We start from the raw sequence: 23,817 nt of genomic DNA on the forward strand, positions 1-23,817 counted from the left end.
TCCTTTTATACAGTTTCATTTGGGTAGAATTATAAATGGATGGTGAATCGACTTTTGACTTCTGAGACAACTCGGTCCTTTCAATGTTACTGGTTTTCATAACAATAATAAAATTAAAATATATAGTTGAGTGATGGGGCTCATGATCAATTAATTATATCGTACGTTAATAAATGCATTTATATGATTCCCAGCAACGGTGGTTATGTCTGGTGGCCAAACCCAATCGATATCAACTCTTGTTGCTTCACACATTTTATAACACAACCTCCTTTTCTTCTTTTCACTTTTCATTATCTAAAGATCTACACCAAAATGGTTGGAGAATCAAGAAAATGGATGATCCTAATAGCAACAATATGGATACAAGCATTTACAGGCACAAATTTCGATTTCTCATCTTATTCTTCAACACTCAAATCGGTTCTTGGGATTTCTCAGCTTCAGCTCAACTATTTGTCAGTCGCTTCAGATTTGGGAAAGGCTTTTGGTTGGTGCTCTGGTGTCTTACTCCTCTATTTTCCTTTGTGGGTTCTTATGTTCATGGCTACTTGCACGGGACTCCTTGGTTATGGTATTCAATGGCTTCTCATTCAAAAACTCATCGTTTTGCCTTATTTTCTGGTTAGTCTTCTATCTCCTTTAAATTTCATGAATGAATCTTTACTACAGTAGTTTCTTTTCTTTTTCTTTCCGGGCATTTGCTCCTATTCCTTATATTTGCTTTTCGCTTCTGAAAGTGCTTCTGTTTCCTTGGTTTTCTTTTTCCTTCGAGTAAATACGTTTGTTTTAGACTATTTTTGGTTTGCTTAAAAGTAGGTTAAAATTTTTCCTTCCTTTAACCAATTATATTTTGTGACACATTTAGTGGACCTAGAATTACTTTTTTGTAAAGTAAATAAGAAATATAATCTTAATTTATGTATCATCAATTAATTTTTGTTTATTTTGAAAGCTAGAGTCAGGTGCCTAACCTCCAGTAATGTCCTTTTCAAATCATACAACGTCCACTAACATTTGGTGTTGCACAGAGATTACCATTATCTTCAATTATGTCTATGTTTTACATAATAAAAATGTGTTTTAGACCTCCAATGCAATATCTTTGCATATATTAAACAAAAAGCAAATGCATATCCACAATTGAAGTTACAAATAATTGACTATAATAAACAATATTGAATGGCGAAGGCTCTTATTTGAATTTTGAACTCAATCATTCATATCCTTATTACATTTACTACTACAACTGCCTTGCTAATGAGAAATATAAACATCATTCAAAATATATATCTACTTCATGCCATAATCCATTAGGAAAAGAAACAAAAGCTAATACTAAGAAGTGCTTTTTCTTACTTCTATTTGTTGACATGTAATTCTTTGGCAGGTATTTCTACTATGCCTATTGTCAGGGTGTAGCATCTGCTGGTTCAACACAGTATGCTTTGTTTTATGCATCAGAAATTTTCCAACCAACAGGCCACTTGCATTGTCCCTCACTATCAGTTACAATGGTTTAAGTGCTGCTCTTTACACTCTTATAGCCAAAGCAATAAACCCTGAAGATGACACCATTTACCTCCTCTTGAATGCCCTTATTCCTCTCATCACATCCAGTTTAGCACTCATCCCAATCCTCCGCCAACCTCCCTCGCAGCAACTCTCTACTGATACCGCTGCCCGTGATTCCTCCATCTTTTTCATTCTCAACATTCTAGCTGTTATAACTGGTCTATATCTTTTACTACTAAACACACTATCCTCCGATGCATCAACTTCACGTGTTCTCTTTGTGAGGGCTCTATTTCTTTTATTCCTACCCTTGTGTTTACCTACCATTGTCTATGCTAAAAACTGGGCTTGTCGAAGCATCCCCACAAGGTTCCATTTTGACAGCCCAAGCTTCAATTTGGTTGACATCGACAACCTTCAGCTCCATAAAGAGCTCATTGGAAGTGAGCAAAGTAATGCCTTAAATATTGTTGGTTCATATGACTCAACTGAGAAAGAAGAATATTTTGGAAAAGTGGTGGAGAAGGACAGGTTAATATTACTGGGTGAAGAACACCTAGCAAGATTTCTAGTGCGAAAATGGGATTTCTGGCTTTACTATTTAGCATATTTTTGTAGTGGGACAATTGGGCTGGTTTATAGTAATAATTTAGGGCAGATTGCAGAGTCACTTGGATACTATTCCCAGCTAAGTTCTCTCATTACACTCTATTCCACATGTTCATTCTTCGGTCGTTTGCTCTCAGCTGCACCTGATTTCCTACATGGGTACGTAACTACTTAGACAAAATCATATATATTATGTTTATAAGTCTGACTACAAATGAATGAATTCTAATCAACTGCCTTCAGAGTTCACCAAATAAAGAGGAAATAAAATCCTGCAAAAGTTCCAGGCATTTTGCATGGATACTAGAGTTATTCTTGCAGTTGTTCATGAAGGCTCTCATTAGAATATAATCTGCATTGACATTTCAAATTATTCTTAAACAAAGTTTCTTAACAATCCTCACACATTTTCTAAACTGATATTGTTCACAACGACATTAGATTTTACCAAAGGAAAGGAATATCTTGCAGAATTTCCAGGCAATTTGAAGGATATACTCATATATGCCTAGAAAATAGTCCATAGTGTATTGGTTCATCATAGAGGGCATATATATATATATATATATTTTTTTTTTTCTATTTCTGATACCTAGAAAATAGTCCATACTCTATTTGCTCATCATAGAGGCATCATTAGAATTCATGTTCTGTAAGGATTTGAATATTCAAGTTGCTCCTATATATTTTTTGACATACTAAACAACAATCTGAAGCTTGAAAGTCTAACCAATGCAGCAAGGTGGATTTTGCAAGGACAGGTTGGCTAGCAGTCGCAACACTAGCAACACCTATTGCTTTCTTTTTGCTAACTGCATCAGGCAGTGAGGTCATATTGCGCACTTCAACAGGCCTGATAGGGCTAAGCTCTGGATTCATGTTTTCTGCAGCTGTATCAATCACATCAGAGCTCTTTGGACCAAACAGCGCCGGCATCAACCACAACATCCTCATCACCAACATCCCCATTGGATCACTCCTTTATGGCCTTCTTGCAGCTCAAGTCTATGATGACAATGCAGGAAGTTCAATACAGGAAAGCTTGATGCATGAAGCATCAGTGTGCATGGGGAGGCAATGTTATCTGAAGACATTTATATGGTGGGCATGCATTTCCTTGTTAGGCCTTTTTTCCAGTTCTGTACTTTTCCTAAGGACCAGGCCTGCCTATGACCGATTAGAAAGGAATCGCAGTTTTCTTAGCTTGTACACATAACGCCAAATTTGTATAACTTAATTTCAATATCAATAGCAAAAGAAAATGCATTATATTAATTGCATAAACTACAAACCCAACACATATTATCCACCGCATAAACTATTTGCTCGATATCTAAAATAACATAAGAGAATGTGTAATATGGATAGATTAGTTGATAAAGTTAAGATGTATATCTTTCCAATACATCATAATGAAGGAAATTACAAACAAGAGACTAAAACTAGAACCCGACACAATAGAGCGCATCCTCATAACAAGTTATAATACATTATAGAGCGCATCCTCGTCGAAAAGTTAAGATATATATCTTTTCAATACATATAAGTTTACAAACAAGAGACTAACACTAGGACCCGACACAGCAAAGTGCATCCTCGTCAACAGGTTATACTACATTACAGAGTATCTAAACCACAGTTTCAGGACAGTAATATCAAACAAGTAAAAACCCATTAAGCAAGTGATCTCAGTTAATAATGATAGGCGCATCTTCACCTAAAACTATTTTTTGAGTAGTTTAAAAATTCAGATGGCATTTTGCCTCTGACAATTTGAACTCTGAATTTGAGTACCTGAGTGCTGTAATCGAGGAGTTCAAATACACAGGCATCGCCTATCTCTAGCTTATTGTCCATGGCAAAACATTTCCACCTAGCATGAAACCTTTTATGATGAGAAACCATCTGCCATTCATTGCCCTTGAAGATGAGAAAAGTGGGAATTAGCTTCTGGATTTGAGCTGAAACCGTCGAATTTCAACAAATGAAGATTTTGTTACATTAACTGAAATTATACAAAAAAAATAAATAAAAAAATTGGGAGTTAAATTAAGTACCAGATGATAGGAGGGTTTGAGTTTTGATTTGGAAAGAACTACATGGAAGTTGGTTTCCCAGACAATGGCCGAAATTCATCCCCCAGCAACTCCATTGTTGTTGCCTTTGAAAGGGACTCCATCTCCCATTGGGCATTTTCGACTTCTTCCCCTGAATTACTTATCTGAATATTTCAAACGCTTCGCCTCTGCTCATTTACATCATTCTAGGATGTAGGGTTTCAACTGTCGTTTCTCTAAAAAAGAGCTACGAAAAGCAAAGATAACCCTCCGCATAATGGAAAATGTAATGAGTTAGTTGTAATTTGAAGGGTATTTTTGAAATTTTTAAAAAGTTAAGGGGAGTTTGAAAAGACTCAAATCCTTAATATGATATGGTACTTTTTCAAAAGTGGCAAAAGCCCATTTATTTTATTTTATTGGTATGTGGTTTCTTGGATTAACTTGCAACATTTAGGACTTAAAATTAACGGAGTAAATCTTAATAAACACCTTTATAATAATCAAGTAAATCAAATAATACACAAGATCACCCACACTTGACCAGGGCAGTCGCCACTTAATTTCCTTATATAGTTTCATTGGGTAGTTATAAAAGGATGGTGAATCGACTTTTGACTTCTGAGACAATCCGGTCCTTTCATATTACTGGTTTTCATAACAATAATAAAATTAAAATATATAGTTGAGTGATGGGGCTATGATAAATTAATCGTACGTTAAAAATGTATATGATTCCCGCAACGGTGGTTATGTCTGGTGGCCAAACCCAATCGATTCAACTCTTGTTGCTTCACACATTTTATACACCAACCTCCTTTCTTCTTTTCACTTTTCCTTATCAAAGATCTACACCAAATGGTTGGAGAATCAAGAAAATGGATGATCCTAATAGCAACAATATGGATCAAGCATTTACAGGACAAATTTCGATTTCTCATTATATCTTCAAACACTCAAATCGGTTCTTGGGATTTCTCAGCTTCAGCTCAACTATTTGTCAGTCGCCCAGATTTGGAAAGGCTTTTGGTTGGTGCTCTGGTGTCCTACTCCTATTTTCCTTGTGGGGTCTTATGTTCATGGCTACTTTCACGGGACTCCTTGGTATGGTTCAATGGCTTCTCATTCAAAACTCATCGTTTTGCCTTATTTTCTGGTTAGGCTTCTATCTCCTTAAATTTCATGAATGAATCTTTACTACGGTGTTCTTTTCTTTTCTTTCGGCATTTGCTCACTTCCTATATTTGCTTTCGCTTCTGAAAGTGTTCTGCCTTTTCTCTTCGAGTAAATCGTTGTTTTAGACTATTTTGGTTTGCTTTAAAGTAGGTTAAAATTTTCCTTCCTTTAACAATTATTTTGTGACACATTTAGTGGACCTAGAATTACCTTTTGTAAGTAATAAGGAATATAATCTTAATTTATGTATAATTTTTGTTTATTTTGAAAGCTAGAGTCAGGTGCCTAACCTCCAGTAATGTCCTTCAAATCATAAAAGTCCACTAACATTTGGTGTTGCACAGATTACCATTATCTTCAATGTGTCTATGTTTTACATAATAAAAATGGTTAGACCTCCAATGCAATCTTTGCATATTAAACAAAAAGCAATGCATATCCACAATTGAAGTTACAAATAGTACTATAATAAACAATATTGAATGGGAAGGCTCTTTGAATGTGACTCAATCATTATATCCTTCATTTACTACTACAACGCCTGCTATGAGAAATATAACATCATTCAAAATATATCTACTTCATGCCATAATCCATTAGGAAAAGAACAAAAGCTTACTAAGAAGTGCTTTTTTTTATTCTTTGTTGACATGTAATTCTGGCAGGTATTTCACTATGCCTATTGTCAGGGTGTAGCATCTGCTGGTTCAACACAAGTATGCTTTGTTTATGCATCAGAAATTTTCCAACCAACAGGCCTGCATGTCCCTCTATCAGTTACAATGGTTTAAGTGCTGCTCTTTACACTCTTATAGCCAAAGCAATAAACCCTGAAGATGACACCATACCTCCTCTTGAATCATCTCTCACACACAGTTTAGCACTCATCCCAATCTCGCCAATCCTCGCAGCAACTCTCTACTGATACGTGCCCGTGATTCCTCCATCTTTTTCATTCTCAACATTCTAGCTGTTATAACTGGTCTATATCTTTTACTACTAAACACTATCCTCGATGCATCAACTTCACGTGTTCTCTTTGTGAGGGCTCTATTTCTTTTATCCCTGTGTTTACCTACCATTGTCTATGCTAAAAATGGGCGTGTCGAAGCACCCCCGCAAGGTTCCATTTGATAATACCAATTACAAGTAACGTTGTTACAACTTACAAGGCTGTGGATTCCCTCTAAGCAATCCCTAATTCCTTAATTGATTTTTTTTTTTTATTCTATTCAAAATAGGCAAAAGTAGAAGACCTTCCCCTCTATTACTAGATTAGTTACGTGGGCACGTAACACCCTTCTCTTAAAGGGGAGATCAACTATCAACTTAAATTGACAGATTTTGAAGAAAACAACCAATATCAATATTTTCCAATATTTTGGAAACTGGACCGGCCAGTCGAATTGGTGACTGATGCCCTTTCCGGTCTGATTTACTATTTTCAACTATTCACAAAATCCTTAATTTGACCATTAACGAATGAGGGGCTATCAAGTGTCAGAGTTAGAGGGGTTTGTAGAGTAGACTCAATTGAGGCTTGTGGTTCAAGGGGTGGTGTTGGATTGAATTTTGGATGCCGAAATTTGGCCAAAAAATCAACCTAATACACAAGTCACGGGCACGGCTAGCGAACGAGAGATTACCAAGTGTTTGGGTTAAAGGGGTTTTTAAGAGTGGAGGCCGGTGGTTTAGATGGTGGTGTTGAATTGGATTTTGGCTGTCAAAATCAGTCGGAATGTGGCAAGAAAAATCAAAACCTAAACTGTCATAGGAGTGTGTTTGCAAGATTTCAAACCTCTACGGACTGATATTTTTTAGGGGTATTTTTGCAAGATTTTAAACTTTTTGGATCACAGGCAGGCCACCGGTTTAATCGATTGGATTGGTCAACACGGGACCTGGCGCCTTGGCCGGGTGGCAGCCCAAGTCAGGTTTTAGAACATTGATATTTTCTACAATACAGTCTATTGCTCTTTGAAGTATGACTAGTTCGCGAAAATTAATTTTTCTTTATAATTTCAATTTTATTTCTCTTTATTCATTGTTCTACACTCTAACAACACATGTAGTAAAAGAATATAATAATAAAATTATAACGGAAATGAAATAGTTTAAAATGTTGTAATTTCATGAATGTAGTCTATTATAGAATTGAGGTAAATGAGAAAAGTAAAGTTGAAGGGGCTAAAAGTAATTCATTTAAATTTAAAGAGATTGAAATTAATAAAAAGGAGTATATGGACTATAATGTAATTTTGGGTTTTTGTAACCACGCTGGAGTTTTAAAAGATTTCACCCCCTATTTGTTTAATTTTTCAAACTGTATTATATTTTACTATCCTATCTTAAAAAATGAAAAACATGTTTGTTTTAATATTGATTATTCAATTCAAAATCTAATCTTATTCTACTCAACTCAAAACATTTAACAATTACCTTTCACAATAAAAGCTTATAAATTAACAAAAATACCCCCACTAACCCAAGCCATAATCGCTTGCCAGCAAGCAACCATTGTTGGCCGCCAAATTCTGGCAGTAGAATTGGTTGTTTCCTGCTAAATACATTGTTCATATGGTCGAAAAATGCCAGATTGGTACACGATCAACTAGATCTAGCCGGTTGTGCGCCATTCTGACAACTGCTGGCCACTGTCCAACAGTGGTGGCCGGCTGCCAGTAGTCGGTTAGGTGGGTGAATGTGTTTTTGTTATTTTATAAACTTTTATTATATGGGGGTGTTTAGCTAAATTAACAAATGTGGAGGGTTAAATTAATCTAAATATTTTCAGAAAATGTTTTCCAAAAATATACCAAACACATTCTCGGAATTCTATCTTATCTATTTAGAATATAATATTATTTTAAATAATGTACCAAACAACCCCGAGTCTATTATACATAAACCAATCTTATGTTTCTTAAAATTGTTCAAAAACCACCCTTACAGCTAACTCTGCAATATTTTTTGTTAGTGATATGCTTGTAATTCCTAATTTACCCTTGTTAAACTCATGTGTTAAATAAGTTAGAATTAAGTGGATGCTTATGAGATCTAATTACTGTACTACCCTTTACAATTAAAATTACATTAATACCCATGAAAAATAATAAAATGACATTTATATCCTTAATCAATTTGAAGTGATGTTGTTTCCATGAAAATGACCATTGTGTTTTTTTTTTTTTTTTATATTTGTTTTAAGTTTTTTTGGCTTATATAAAGGCCAACATATCTCTTTTCTGGTCATATTTTTTTTGTTCTAATTTTATTTTTTGTTTACCACAGTTTGACCAATGAATGAATTTATGGGTTAAGTTTGATTAATGTATGGCTTATTACTTCAAAAGTTTTTACTTGACGTTTAGATTTAGGGTTTTCAACTGTCGTTTTCTATAAAAAGAGCATACGAAAAGACAAAGATAACCCTCGCCACTAATGGAAATGTAATGTAGTTAGTTGTAATTTGTAAGGGTGATTTTTGAAAATTTTAAAAAGTATAAGGGTAGTTTGAAAATAGACTCAAATCCTTAATATGATATGATACTTTTTCAAACTCAGAAGTGGTTGTGGCAAAAGCCCATTTATTTATTTTTATTTTTGTTGTGATTGTGGTTTGGATTAGCTTGCATACTAATTTTAAGGATCCTAAAATTAACGATAGATAAACTTTTAATAATTACCTTTATTAATAATCAAAATCAAGGTAAATCAAATTCGAGACCGTCAAATAATAACTCAATATTCAACACTTGACCGAGGGCAGTCGCCCATTAATTTCCTTTTATACAGTTTCATTGGTGGTAGAATTATAAATGGATGGTGAATCGACTTTTGACTTCTGAGACAACTCGGTCCTTTCAATGTTTCTGGTTTTCAAACAATAATAAAATTAAAATATATAGTTGAGTGTGGGGCTCATGATCAATTAATTATATCGTACGTTAATAAATGCATTTATATGATCCCAGCAACGGTGGTTATGTCTGGTGGCCAAACCCAATCGATATCAAATCTTGTGCTTCACACATTTTATAACACAACCTCCTTTCTTTTTTCACTTTTCATTATCTAAAGATCTACACCAAAATGGTTGGAGAATCAAGAAAATGGATGATCCTAATAGCAACAATATGGATACAAGCATTTACAGGCACAAATTTCGATTTCTCATCTTATTCTTCAACATCAAATCGGTTCTTGGGATTTCTCAGCTTCAGCTAACTATTTGTCAGTCGCTTCAGATTTGGGAAAGGCTTTTGGTTGGTGCTCTGGTGTCTACATCCTCATTTTCCTTTGTGGGTTCTTATGTTCATGGCTACTTGCACGGGACATCCTTGGTTATGGTATTCAATGGCTTCTCATTACAAAACTCATCGTTTTGCCTTATTTTCTGGTTAGTCTTCTATCTCCTTTAAATTTCATGAAGAATCTTACTCACGTAGTTCTTTTCTTTTCTTTCCGGCATTTGCTCCTATTCCTTATATTTGCTTTTCGCTTCTGAAGTGCTTCTGTTTCCTTGGTTTTCTTTTTCCTTCGAGTAAAACGTTTGTTTTAGACTATTTTGGTTTGCTTAAAGTAGGTTAAAATTTTCCTCCTTTAAACAATATATTTTGTGACACTTAGTGGACCTCGAAATTACTTTTTTGTAAAGTAAATAAGAAATATAATTTAATTATAGTATCATCAATAATTTTTGTTATTTTGAAAGCTAGAGTCAGGTGCCTAACCTCCAGTAATGTCCTTTTCAAATCATACAACGTCCACTAACATTTGGTGTTGCACAGAGATTACCATTATCTTCAATTATGGCTATGTTTTACATAATAAAAATGTGTTTTAGACCTCCAATGCAATATCTTTGCTATATTAAACAAAAAGCAAATGCATATCCACAATTGAAGTTACAAATAATTGACTATAATAAACAATATTGAATGGCGAAGGCTCTTATTTGAATTTTGAACTCAATCATTCATATCCTTATACATTTACTACTACAACTGCCTTGCTAATGAGAAATATAAACATCATTCAAAATATATATCACTTCATGCCATAATCCATTAGGAAAAAGAACAAAAGCTAATACTAAGAAGTGCTTTTTCTTATTCTATTTGTTGACATGTAATTCTTTGGCAGGTATTCTACATGCCTATTGTCAGGGTGTAGCATCTGCTGGTTCAACACAGTATGCTTTGTTTTAGCATCAGAAATTTTCCAACCAACAGGCCACTTGCATTGTCCCCACTATCAGTTACAATGGTTTTAGTGCTGCTCTTTACACTTTATAGCCAAAGCAATAAACCCTGAAGATGACACATTTACCTCCTCTTGAATGCCCTTATTCCTCTCATCACATCCAGTTTAGCACTCATCCCAATCCCCCGCCAACCTCCCTCGCAGCAACTTCTACTGATACTGTTGCCCGTGATCCTCCATCTTTTTCATTCTCAACATTCTAGCTGTTATAACTGGTCTATATCTTTTACTACTAAACACACTATCCTCCGATGCATCAACTTCACGTGTTCTCTTGTGAGGGCTCTATTTCTTTATTCCTACCCTGTGTTTACCTACATTGTCTATGCTAAAAACTGGGCTTGTCGAAGCATCCCCACAAGGTTCCATTTTGACAGCCCAAGCTTCAATTTGGTTGACATCAACGACCTTCAGCTCCATAAAGAGCTCATTGGAAGTGAGCAAAGTAATGCCTTAAATATTGTTGGTTCATATGACTCAACTGAGAAAGAAGAATATTTTGGAAAAGTGGTCGAGAAGGACAGGTTAATATTACTGGGTGAAGACACCTAGCAAGATTCTAGTGCGAAAATGGGATTCTGGCTTTACTATTAGCATATTTGTAGTGGGACAATTGGGCTGGTTTATAGTAATAATTAGGGCAGATTGCAGAGTCACTGGATACTATTCCCAGCTAAGTTCTCTCATTACACTCTATTCCACATGTTCATTCTTCGGTCGTTGCTCTCAGCTGCACCTGATTTCCTACATGGGTACGTAACTACTTAGACAAATCAATATATTATGTTTATAAGTCTGACTACAAATGAATGAATTCTAATCCACTGCCTTCAGAGTTCAGTAAATAAAGAGGAAATAAAATCCTGCAAAAGTTCCAGGACATTTGCATGGATACTAGAGTTATTCTTGCAGTGTGCATGAAGGCTCTCTTAGAATATAATCTGCATTGACATTTCAAATTATCTTAAACAAAGTTTCTTAACAATCCTCACACATTTTCTAAACTGATATTGTTCACAACGACATTAGATTTTACCAAAGGAAGGAAATATCTTGCAGAATTCCAGGCAATTAAAGGATATACTCATATATACCTAGAAAATATTCAATCTATGGTTCATCATAGAGGGCATATCTATATATATATATATTTCTATTTCTGATACCTAGAAAATAGTCCATACTCTATTTGCTCATCATAGAGGCATCATGAGATTCATGCCTGTAAGGATTGAATATTCAAGTTGCTCCTATATTTTTGACATACTAAACAACAATTGAAGCTTGAAAGTCTAACCAAGCAGCAAGGTGGATTTTGCAAGGACAGGTTGGCTAGCAGTCGCAACATCAGCAACACCTATCGCTTTCTTTTGCTAACTGCATCAGGCAGTGAGGTCATATTGCGCACTTCAACAGGCCTGATAGGGCTAAGCCTCGGATTCATATTTTCTGCAGCTGTATCAATCACATCAGAGCTCTTTGGACCAAACAGCGCCGGCATCAACCACAACATCCTCATCACCAACATCCCCATTGGATCACTCCTATTGGCCTTCTTGCAGCTCAAGTCTTGATGACAATGCAGGAAGTTAATACAGGAAAGCTTGATGCATGAAGCATCAGTGTGCATGGGGAGGCAATGTTATCTGAAGACATTTATATGGTGGGCATGCATTTCTTGTTAGGCCTTTTTTCCAGTTCTGTACTTTTCCTAAGGACCAGGCCTGCCTATGACGATTAGAAAGGAATCGCCGTTTTTTTAGCTTGTACACATAACGCCAAATTTGTATAACTTAATTTCAATATCAATAGCACAAAGAAAATGCATTATATTAATTGCATAAACTACCAACCCAACACATATTATCCACGCATAAACTATTTGCGATATCTAAATAACATAAGAGAATGTGTAATATGGATAGATTAGTTGATAAAGTTAAGTGTATATCTTTCCATACATCATAATGAAGGATACAAACAAGAGACTAAAACAGAACCCGACACAATAGAGCGCATCCTCATAACAAGTTATAATACATTATAGAGCGCATCCTCGTCGACAAGTTAAGATATATATCTTTACATACATATAAGTTTACAAACAAGAGACTAACACTAGGACCCGACACAGCAAGTGCATCCTGTCAACAGGTTATACTACATTACAGAGTATCTAAACCACAGTTTCAGACGTACATAACATCAAACAAGAGAAACCCATTAAGCAAGTGATCTCAGTTATAATAATAGGCGCATCTTCACTTAAAACTATTTTTGATTAGTTTAAAAATTCAGATGGCATTTGCCTCTGACAATTGAACTCTGAATTGAGTACCTGCGTGCTGTAATCGAGGAGTTCAAATACACAGGCATCGCCTATCTCTAGCTTATGTCCATGGCAAAACATTTCCACCTAGCATGAAACCTTTTATGATGAGAAACCATCTGCCATTCATTGCCCTTGAAGATGAGAAAAGTGGGAATTAGCTTCTGGATTTGAGCTGAAACCGTCGAATTTCAACAAATGAAGATTTTGTTACATTAACTGAAATTATACAAAAAAATAATAAAAAAATTGGGAGTTAAATTAAGTACAGATGATAGGAGGGTTTGAGTTTTGATTTGAAAGAACTACATGGAAGTTGGTTTCCCAGACAATGGCCGAAATTCATTCCCCTGCAACTCCATTGTTGTTGCCGTTTGAAAGGGACTCCATCTCCCATTGGGCATTTTCGACTTCTTCCCCTGAATTACTTATCTGAATATTTCAAACGCTTCGCCTCTGCTCATTTACATCAGGGGGGCACCCACCCACCCAAATCGAATGGAACCAAAACTGACCGGTTCTTGACCCTTCTGGTTTCTAAATGCTGGACTCAGGCTCCCGTTTCGGGTAAGAATTACAAATACCTATGTTAGATTACTGGGAAGATAGATTACCTTATAAGATTACGAGAATCTTTAAAAAAATATGTTTGGTTAGTTGGTGGGTATGTTATATGAATATGTTTGGTTATGGGGAATAAATTGGTAGGTATATTATTTAAATTACTAAATTATCCCCCTTTTAAATATTAATATAAGATTATTTTTATTATTAATTTTTGAATAATTTTTTTAACCCCCAATATTTCAGATTTAGCTAAAACACCCCGCTTATATAAAACTTTAATTTATGACGAAATCACTCCCACCTCCTGCCGCCACCGCAAACCACAGCCGAAAATCTCCGAAAGCACCCGTGAGTACCTCACCGTGACGAAGAGGCTTCGCTATGGCCGTTTTCGACCATTTCGATGGCCGAAAACGGCCATATCAGGCCAGATCTGGGCTAGATCTGGCCATTAACGGCCACAGACATGGCCGTTAACGGCCAGATCTATTCCGGCTGATCTGGCCGTTAACGGCCAATTCCATCGATCTGGCCTGATATGGCCATTTTCGACCATCGAAATGGCCAAAAACGGCCATATCGAAGCCTCCGGAGCCTCCCATGGAATTTCGTTCCTTTTCAAGGACTCTGACGATTTTCCGGCGGTGGTCCGTGGTGGTTGGCCGTTGCCGGTGGTGGTGGCTGGGTGGTAGTGGCGATGGTGGCTGGGTGAGTGGTGATCTGTAAATTATTTTAAATATAAGGGTATTATTGTCCAAAATTTTAATTAACAAGGGTAAAATTGAAATAGAATATTTATGTAAATTTGTTTTAAAGTAAGGGTATTATTGTCCAAAATTTTTATTAATAAGGGATAAAATTGTAACAAAAAAAGATAACCCTGGTAATCTCAGAATACCTAAGAAAATGGAGGTAATCAGATTACCTCTTATATTACCAATAGCAACCACTATTGGTATTTAAAGATTACCGGTATCTTATATTACTTGACAACCAAACATGGTAATCAAGTAATATAAGATGATATAACCCCAGTAATCACACTTAACCCCGAACCAAACGCTCCATTAGGTTGTGTTTAATTAGGGCTGTGGGCAGATAACTCCTGTTATCTATCTTTTGATTCAAGACATTCCTTTGTTTGGTTTGACAGTAATATAAGATTATGGGAATGTTTCATTCCCAATAGTGAATATTGTTGGTCATTTTGGGGGTTATCAGATTACCTAGTCTAGGGGGTGTTAATCTTTTTTCACCGAGGTTATTGTTTTTTTAACCAAATTTGCCCTTAAATAAAAGTCATTTCAGACTGAATTGCCCTCAAATGTCTACCAAATAACAAATACTCAAACCCCTTATATTTGAGAATTTAGCTAAAACACCCCAGCCACAAAAAGTTTTAAAGTTAACAAAATGACCATTGCCGGCCACAGGCAATAGTTGCCAGATCGACGCACGACTGGTGGTCGAAAACTGCCAAATCGCTGTGGATCTGGCTGAAAACGGCCAGAACAGATCTTGCCATTTGCGGCCCTTTTGGCCAGATCCATGACGATTTGACTGTTTTTGGCTTTCAATCTGGCTGAAAATAGCCAGATTAGCATGGATTTGGCTGGAAACAACCAGATCACCGTGGATTTGGCCATTTTCGGCCAGATCCATGACAATCTAGCTATTTTCAGCCTTCGATCTGGCTAGATACAGCCAAAACAGTGCACAGTCGGCCAAATCTGTTTGGTTGTGTGCTGTTTCGAGGACTGCCGGTAGTAGCCGGTGCTTGTGGTCGGTGGTTTTGGATGGCTAAGGGTATTTTATTAAAATTTAAACTTTGTTGTTGGGTGTTTTAGCTAAATTCTCAAATATAGGGGGTTAAAAGAATTTATTTGAATAATAATAAAAATATTATTATAATGATATTAAAAAGGAAGGGCAATTCAGTAAAAGCTTTTGTCGATAATATTTTATTCTTCCCAACCAATCATTTTAATTATTTATACCCACCAATCTAACCAAATATATTGATATAATATTTCCCCATAATCTTCAAGGTAATTTATCTCACTGGTAATCTTACATTTTTAGCAATAAAACATTCCCCGAACCAAACACACCCTAATAGGGTTTGTTTGGTTCATAGAATGTTGTATTACTGTAAAAATATAATTACCTTGAAGATAGATTACCTTGGAAATTAAGGGCATTGTCATATTATATATTATATATGTTTGATTAAATTGGTTGGTAATTTGGTGTAAATAATTAATATATTTGGTTGGGGAATAAAAGAATCCGGGAGAACCATTTATCAAATTGCCCTTCTTTTTAAATATTATTATTATTACTTTATTGTTTAGATTATTACTTTTAATCTCTTATATTTGAGAATTTAGCTAAAACACTCCAACAACAATAAAAAGTTTAAAATTTAACAAAATACCCCCAACCACCTAAGACAAATGCCGGCTATCGACCACCATCGCCAGCCTACGTTCGCAGTCACCGAAATGACGCACAACCGACCAGATCTAGTCAACCATGCTTGATCTTACCATTTTTGGCCAAATTCATGGATTTGGCTAGAAATAGCTAGATCAGCGCACAACCGACTAGATCCGACCGATTGTGTGCTGTTCCAATGATTGTCGAAAACGGCTGGCAGTGGTGGTCAGCGGCCAACAATCGTTTTGGGTGGTTGGGGTGTTTTGGGTGGTATTCATGTAAATAGTTTTCATAATAAGGGCATTACTGTCCAAAAATTTAATTATTTAAAGGTAAAATGGTAATAGGTATTGTGGGGCATTTTTGACCTAAAAATTAATTTATGAGGTTACAAAAGTCATTTCACATAGTTGAGCTAATTGTTATATGGTAAACATATGAAGGTATTTGTGTCTGAAATGGTTATTAATTAAAGGTAAAATGGGAACAAAATTCATATTACCCCGATAATCAAAGAATAACACCCATTGGGAAGGTAATTTGTTACCCCCTATATCACCTATAATAAATACTATTTCTTTTGCAAGATTATCGAAATCTTTTATTATTTGACAACCATATAAAGAAAGTCGGAATCAAAGATATATTACTAGAGTTATCTTCTTAGACCCCTAACTAAACACACTCTTATTATTCACAAAAATGATAAATATATTCAGTGTAAATTACAAATACATCACAACTTTTTACATAAATTACAAACACACTCTGCGGTCCGTTTACAAAAATTACCCAACTTAAAAGCAATGGGTAAATAAGTCTTTAAAAAACAAAAAAAAAATTAAAAGCAAAAAATCTTAATACAATAAAATTAATTACAATATTTGAAATTATAAAAATTAAAAAGAAAACTAAGAAAAAGTATAAACCCGACCTTAGAAACCAGTATACCCATTGTCGTATAGTCCTACTCCCCGGCGGCCGCGACACTCTCCATCTCCGTTCAACCAAGCAGCCCCTAATACAACAAAACCCCAGTATAACGCACACCTCCCTACCTCCAAAACTAGCCACAACCTCAAAAAACCCATAACTCTTGCACTAGCAGCGCTTTGCATCTGGTTGGCACGTTGCCAGATTTGGTTAAACGACATGGCCATGTCGTTTTGTTTCAATTAAGAGTTGAGGTGGACGAGGTGTTTAGAAGGTGCATTGGATGAATTTTTGAAGTGATGTTTGTGAGGATTTTGGTTTTGATGAATATGTTTTTTTTTTTTTTTCCTTTTTCTGGATTTTTTTTTTCTATTTGAGTACTTAGATCTTGATTCCGATTTCGGTTCTGGTTCCTACAATCGTGAACCTGAACCAAAACCAAAACCAAAACCGCACAAACCCTGGTTCCTATCGGTTTCGGTAAAACCTATTTTCTTGCTACCCTAGTTTCACTCAATGCTCCCACAATTATAATCACATTTAATCAATTAATATTGTGATAAAAGTAATTATTAAAGTGGTAATTTCTTGACAAATGTTGTTTTTTTTTTTAACATTAGTAAATTATTAATAGTGTCTTGTTATGTGATACAGATTATTGTGACTCTCCATTTTTATAATACAATTTATGAATTCTTTCAATATTACATAAAATTCCTCTTCCTTTTTCTAATTAATTTGTAAATTTAATTTACAACGATTTTAAATGTCGATTTAGGTAATTAATTTGTTTAGTTTGGTTCATTAATTTATTTTCAATCATTCTAATTAATATAAGATTAACAAAACTAAAATACTTAAGTAAGGCTATTATATTAAGCCTATTATAATTTATAAGTTATATTGACATCTAATGAAAATGAGAATACATAAATTGCATCAAAATCAATGTTCTAAAACCCGACTAGGGGTGTCACACAGCCAAGGGGTTGGGTCTTGGGTTGGCCGGTGATCCAGAAAGTTTAAAATCTAGCAAATACACCATTGAAAATACTATCAGTCCCGACAAGTTTGAAATATAGCAGATATACCTTTGTGACAGTTAGGTTTTCACTTTTCCAGCCAAATTGCAGCTAATTTCAACGGCCAAAATTCAATCCAACACTACCACCTGAACCACCGACCTTCACTGTACAAAACTTCTCTAACCCCGACAATTGGTAGACCTCTATTTGCCGGCTGTGACTCGCATATACCTTGATTTTTGGCCTTTGGTTTTTTCGGCCAAATTCCGGTTAATTTCGGCGGCTAAAAATCAATCCAACACCACCACCTTAACCATCAACCTTAACTCTACAAAACCCCTATAACCCTGACACTTGGCAGCCCCCCGTTTGCCGGTTGTGACTCGCGCATCCTTGATTTTTCCGACCAAGTTCTAGCTGATTCCCAACATCCAAAATTCAATCCAAGATCACCCCTTAAACCACCAGCCTCCACTCTACAAAACCCCTTCAACCTTGACACTTAGTAGCTTCTCGTTTGTCGGAGGTTGGGTTAGGGTTTTCAGGAATAGTTGCAAGGGGTAACTTGGCCTGGAGAAGGCCCCGGGTTCAGGTCTGATCGGTTAAACCGACTAGGCCGAGCCAAGTTTCAAAATAGAGATCAAAATAATATAATATCATCTCATTAAGAAAATTAAATATAAGATATTTTGTATGAAATCTTATCAATATTCAATAATCATCCACAAAATTAATTTTATATATATGGGAATTTCATTAAGCCTGGCCCGTCTTGACCCCCAATTGTTTCAATGAATCCTCGTCCTATTCGAATTGGGGTGGGTCGGATCTCCAATAGGGCAGTCCAAATGCCCATCCCTAATAAATACCCCTATTAGATCCCATACCCATCCCCGATAACGAGGACAACGTAAACTTTCTCCATCCTCGTCCCCAACCTTGAAATTTTCAGAAATTTTCTACCTAGTGGGAGCGGTTTTTCGGGTACTCGACCTTGATGGGTTTTATTTACATCCCTTCATCCAAAGTTAGTGTTGCATAGAGTTAGAGGTGGGAAAACTTGAAAATGAGCTGTCGTGAGAAATGCTTAGTTATATTCGAAGATACTCCCTTTCTCCTTGCAACTTCAGCAAGGAGTCAATGCCCACTTGTGTTTGGTAAGATATCAAGCCACTTTTAGATACGCAAATTAAGGGTTCATAACAAGCTCCTCCTCAAGGTTTGAGGGAAGTATACACGCACCTAAGAGCTTTGAATAGTAATGAATGCACCCAAAAACTTATTACTTCATTATATAAAGATTTTAATACCAATTGTGTAAATATACATTCTTTTCAACTTGTATTTCTTCAATTTTTGTTTTAAATATATAAATAGTAATATCTATTAACCAATTTTTATATAATACATTATAATTAACATGAATAGTTGAATTATTATTTAATTATATATAATAAACTAAAAATAAAATAAAATAAAACCTATATTTAATTAGATTACATCCTTAAAAAATGAATAATATAAAATGAGAGAGGGAAGCATAATAAGATCGAAGATACCAAGTTCTTTTCGAAACAAAGTTTAAGGTTCCTTTTCAGTTTTTATTTTTTCAAATTTTATAGTTAAAATAAAAATTGAATAAAAGGGTGTTATTATAATATTATATGATAAAGTAATCAATTTTTTGAACACATTTGTTATGATCCAAAACTCTTGCGTGTATTAGATTCCCAATCCCTGAGGAGGAAATTGTTATAATCCGGGCAAATTAAATATAATATTCCCGATAATCACGTCAGATCAGAACGACACCTTCAAAATGTGTAAACCTAACCAAACGTTCCCTTGAAAAAGCAAACCAAATTTCCTGAAAAAATCTCTCTTCTTTCAACTCATCTCGCTTTTCACTTGCAGAATCTCTCTCTATCTCTTTGAGCAAATGCTTACTTTAAATCTAATATCATCCTCTCCTGTCACTTTCTCCAAATCCAACCCCATTAATGCTTCTTCACTTTTTATCAGAACTCAAAACCATAAGTACTTAATCTCCCCTTCTTCTCTTCTCAACAAACCCACCTCTCCTAATTTTACCAAAATCCATGGATACCCACTTGGGCTCACTCCTCTGATTCAGGATTCAAGCGCCAAAAACGAATACCCTTTTGGGATTTCTTCAAAAAACAGATCTTTGATTGCTAAAGCAGCACCTGCTGAATCAAACCCAGAAGGAGATGGAGAAACAAAGCCCAACAAGACTCTCAAACTTGCACTTGTGTTTGGTTTCTGGTACTTTCAGAACATTGTTTTTAATATCTACAACAAGAAGGTATTAAATGTCTTCCCTTTTCCTTGGCTTTTGGCATCCTTTCAGTTATTTGCTGGCTCTGTTTGGATGCTTGTTTTATGGTCTTTAAAGTTGCAACCTTGCCCGAAAATTACCAAACCATTTATTGTTGCGCTTCTTGGACCTGCATTGTTTCACACTATTGGTCACATTTCAGCTTGTGTATCTTTTTCTAAGGTGGCTGTGTCTTTCACCCATGTTATCAAATCAGCTGAGCCTGTTTTCTCTGTTATTTTCTCATCCTTTCTTGGTGATACTTACCCTTTAAAGGTTTGGCTTTCCATTCTTCCAATTGTTTTTGGTTGCTCTCTTGCTGCTGTCACTGAAGTTTCCTTCAATTTTGGTGGTTTGTGGGGTGCTATGATTAGTAATGTTGGTTTTGTTTTGAGGAATATTTTTTCTAAGAAAAGTTTGCAGAATTTCAAGGAAGTGGATGGATTGAATCTGTATGGTTGGATTAGCATAATCTCTCTGTTTTATTTGTTTCCGGTTGCGATTTTCGTGGAAGGTTGTCAATGGATTCCAGGTTATTATAAAGCAATTGAAGCTGTTGCCAAACCATCTACATTTTATATATGGGTGTTGCTTTCTGGAATTTTTTACCATCTATATAACCAATCGTCTTACCAGGCACTTGATGATATCAGTCCATTGACCTTTTCCGTTGGAAATACTATGAAGAGAGTGGTGGTTATTGTGGCAACTGTTTTGGTTTTCAGGAATCCTGTCAGGCCTTTGAATGCCCTTGGATCTGCCATTGCGATATTAGGAACTTTCTTGTATTCACAGGCTACAGCTAAGAAGAAAGTTGAAGGTGAAAAGAAGAGTTAAAAATTAATTCAGTTGGGCTCTTTACTATTGTTTTCCTTGATGGGATGACATTTGCATTTTTGTCCTAGTTTTTCATTTCACAATTATAAAATCTTATCAATGCTTGGATGTTTTTTCATTTCTGTGCTCTGTTTTTTTGTGACAATGTGTTGCTCTATCTTGCCTCTTGTTTTATTTTTAGTTGGAATGTTTGCTAGAGGTCCTTGAAGATGCATAAAAAAATGTCTTTTTGTTCAGCATTCAGAAGCCATAACAGTCCAATATCTGAGTTCTGATGTGGGCTATTCTAGTGCAGAACCTGCATCGGATTTATAATTTCATATATTCTTAATTCTAGGTGTTAAAATGCTTGTTAATACTGGATTTTAATAGGGTCTGTTAAATAGTTAAAGTGGAAGAGTCTGTGGGACTGTGAAGTACAGGAAAGAAAATATATGTTTTACAGTGATTTTGGGTTTGAAGCTACACCTCTGGCTAATCGCAAACCCGGGGCCATATTGGGATGAAGTGTAATTGCCTGCAGGGAAACCGCAAACAACCGCAAACAACACCACAAATGGTCGGGGGGGTTTCCCAGGGTTGGTGGGGAGAACCCTCTTATGCTCAAGTCTACGCGAGAGAATGTGATATAATATGACATATGCCCTAGCAATTGTGTTTAAGAATATTCCTATGGTTTTTACTAGAGATGATGAAGAAATGAGAAGTTCAAAACTCATTTCATTATTTCAATATGAGTTGTGGTTTACTTATGGCACACATGTTTTACTTTTGATGTAGGAATTGAATTAATTATAAAGTTAATAAAAGCTGTTGTGTGAAAATTGAAATTGAACTTTATGTTAAGCAAATGTTTTAAAGTTGAGCCAAAACGTAATCAAGTTAATACTTTTCTGGGGCAAACCATCAATTCTGCAGACATAGATTCTTATATATTTCGACGATGTCAAGTTTTAGCTTATTAGTGTTACATAAATCTGTTTCTTTCCTTATTGAGTTTATTTAGATTGTTGAGAAAGGAGTTTAGTGCAGTTTTACAGAACTTGTTAATGCTGATTCAGATCCTTAACATACTGAGGTTATATAATCTATGATTTTCTGTTCTAGATTATCAACTGGTGAAGAGATTTGTTTTCAAGATGTTAATTTGAGTATGTTTCCAATGTAAACAGCTTTCCTTGATTGAGTTATATGGTATAGGCTTTGGATTGCTTCACAGTTACTTGAGGCAACAATTTTCACCATATGGATGAAGTTTACCATTCACCAAATATCTCTTTTCTATTTATTAGTTTACCATTCACCAAGTTTTATGATAATAGGAAGTTAAATTCTTCTTCTGAATCTATATTTTATCCCATTTCCTCCATGTTTTATCGGGTGTTTGTTAACTATTGAATGCAATGCCATTTGGACTAAATATTCTTAAGATCACGTGAGTGTTGGAAAGTGTATGAAAACAACAACCATAACCAAATACAATAATATAATACTACACACAGGGGCATCTGTTGCCTTGCTAAATTTATAATAATATATATATTAAAGTAATAAACATACAAAAATGTAATTTTAAAAGTTATACATACTAAATTATTTGTAAATGCCGTCATATCTCTTTCTCAATATATGTAATAAAATAATTATTTAACAATTGATTACAATATATATTTTATTGTAAATTTATCAATTTAGATATTTAAATTAGGTTGGTATCCATTTAGTTGTATTAAGATGCTTAACCACCTGAGCTTGAAATTGTTAAGAAGGTAAATATGTAGTAAAATGAAGAAACTAATATAATATAACCTTAGCATTAATAAAATAACTTGAGTTGTAATTAAGCACAATTTGGTGTTGTCATTCATACAAAACATTGCATAAAATTGATGGGATGAGCTTTAGCAAACAAAACTAAGAAATACAAATGGGGTACTCTGTTTTGTTTTTTGAATGAGGGGATACATGTTTTCTAAAGCATCACTTAGTATCCGAAACTGCACTTAACAATGGAAAGATGTTAGATTTAACTGAGAAAGAATAAAATGTCATGTCATAAATACCCCTTGTTCTACATAATATTATCAAGTATGATTTTTGTTGGAGGTTATATAAATGGCCATTTTTGTCAAGGAGACCCAATGCTACAATTAGGGTGTAACGCTATAAATCAAGCTCCCAAATGGCTATTTCTTAGGAAGCCTATGGCATTATCTAAATGACAGGCAAGCCCAAGATATTCTTTCAATGTAGGCCTAAGGCACTCTCAAAGGTTCAATGATGAATGATCTAGACATATCCTCTCGTAAGCCTTTTTACAACACAAGGCTCAAGTCATTTCAGCACATTAAATCTATGTCATTAGAGACAAGGTCGGTATGATTTTCTGTACCTTTTTCGAAGCTGATCATTGGAGCAAGTAAAGGTTCTAGAGCTAGCTGCATTCTCATTGAATATACTTTGAGCGGTCTTCCATGATTCTCCCCCTCTTTCCTCGGCAAATTAGGCTCAACAATTGTTCCATATGTTTAAATAGGGCATTGAAGATAATGAACTCGAAGGTGGTAGGTCAAGAAGAAATTCCTTACGCTCCCCTGCAGATAAGGTTGTTTCAATATAGGTGACATGGCTTGATTGTAAGACTCATAACCTTTCTTTGTTGGAGAATACCCAACAAACTCACATTTCATTGCTTTGGAGTCAAGTTTAGTTCTCTGGTGAGCATGA

General features: G+C 35.2%; 2 protein-coding genes and 1 pseudogene across 2 annotated transcripts; all 3 read left to right on the forward strand.

Annotated features, from left to right (window-relative positions):
• Positions 1-221: 221 nt before the first annotated feature.
• Positions 222-3,383, forward strand: LOC116125758 (protein NUCLEAR FUSION DEFECTIVE 4-like). The gene is made up of 3 exons (XM_031411473.1): positions 222-624; positions 1,391-2,283; positions 2,863-3,383. The coding sequence occupies exons 1-3, from the start codon at positions 316-318 to the stop codon at positions 3,338-3,340; spliced, it is 1,680 nt and encodes a 559-aa protein (XP_031267333.1). The 5' UTR covers positions 222-315; the 3' UTR covers positions 3,341-3,383.
• Positions 3,384-9,425: 6,042 nt separating this feature from the next.
• LOC116125759 lies at positions 9,426-12,363 on the forward strand (annotated as a pseudogene).
• A 7,346-nt stretch (positions 12,364-19,709) lies between these two features.
• LOC116125760 (xylulose 5-phosphate/phosphate translocator, chloroplastic-like) lies at positions 19,710-21,894 on the forward strand. Its single transcript, XM_031411474.1, has 2 exons — positions 19,710-21,073; positions 21,463-21,894. The coding sequence occupies exons 1-2, from the start codon at positions 19,855-19,857 to the stop codon at positions 21,474-21,476; spliced, it is 1,233 nt and encodes a 410-aa protein (XP_031267334.1). The 5' UTR covers positions 19,710-19,854; the 3' UTR covers positions 21,477-21,894.
• Positions 21,895-23,817: the final 1,923 nt, after the last annotated feature.

The sequence above is a fragment of the Pistacia vera genome, unplaced genomic scaffold (assembly GCF_008641045.1).
Source record: "Pistacia vera cultivar Batoury unplaced genomic scaffold, PisVer_v2 Contig171, whole genome shotgun sequence".
In the NCBI taxonomy this organism is placed as follows: Eukaryota; Viridiplantae; Streptophyta; class Magnoliopsida; order Sapindales; family Anacardiaceae; genus Pistacia; species Pistacia vera.

What these genes read in the sequence shown, in the direction of transcription:
- LOC116125758 (XM_031411473.1), top strand. Translation starts at nt 316, where the DNA reads ATGGTTGGAGAATCAAGAAAATGGATGATCCTAATAGCAACAATATGG. An exon ending in TCGTTTTGCCTTATTTTCTG is followed by an intron (nt 625 to 1,390) that starts GTTAGTCTTCTA and finishes ATTCTTTGGCAG; the next exon opens with GTATTTCTACTATGCCTATT. An exon ending in GCACCTGATTTCCTACATGG is followed by an intron (nt 2,284 to 2,862) that starts GTACGTAACTAC and finishes TAACCAATGCAG; the next exon opens with CAAGGTGGATTTTGCAAGGA.
- LOC116125760 (XM_031411474.1), top strand. Translation starts at nt 19,855, where the DNA reads ATGCTTACTTTAAATCTAATATCATCCTCTCCTGTCACTTTCTCCAAA.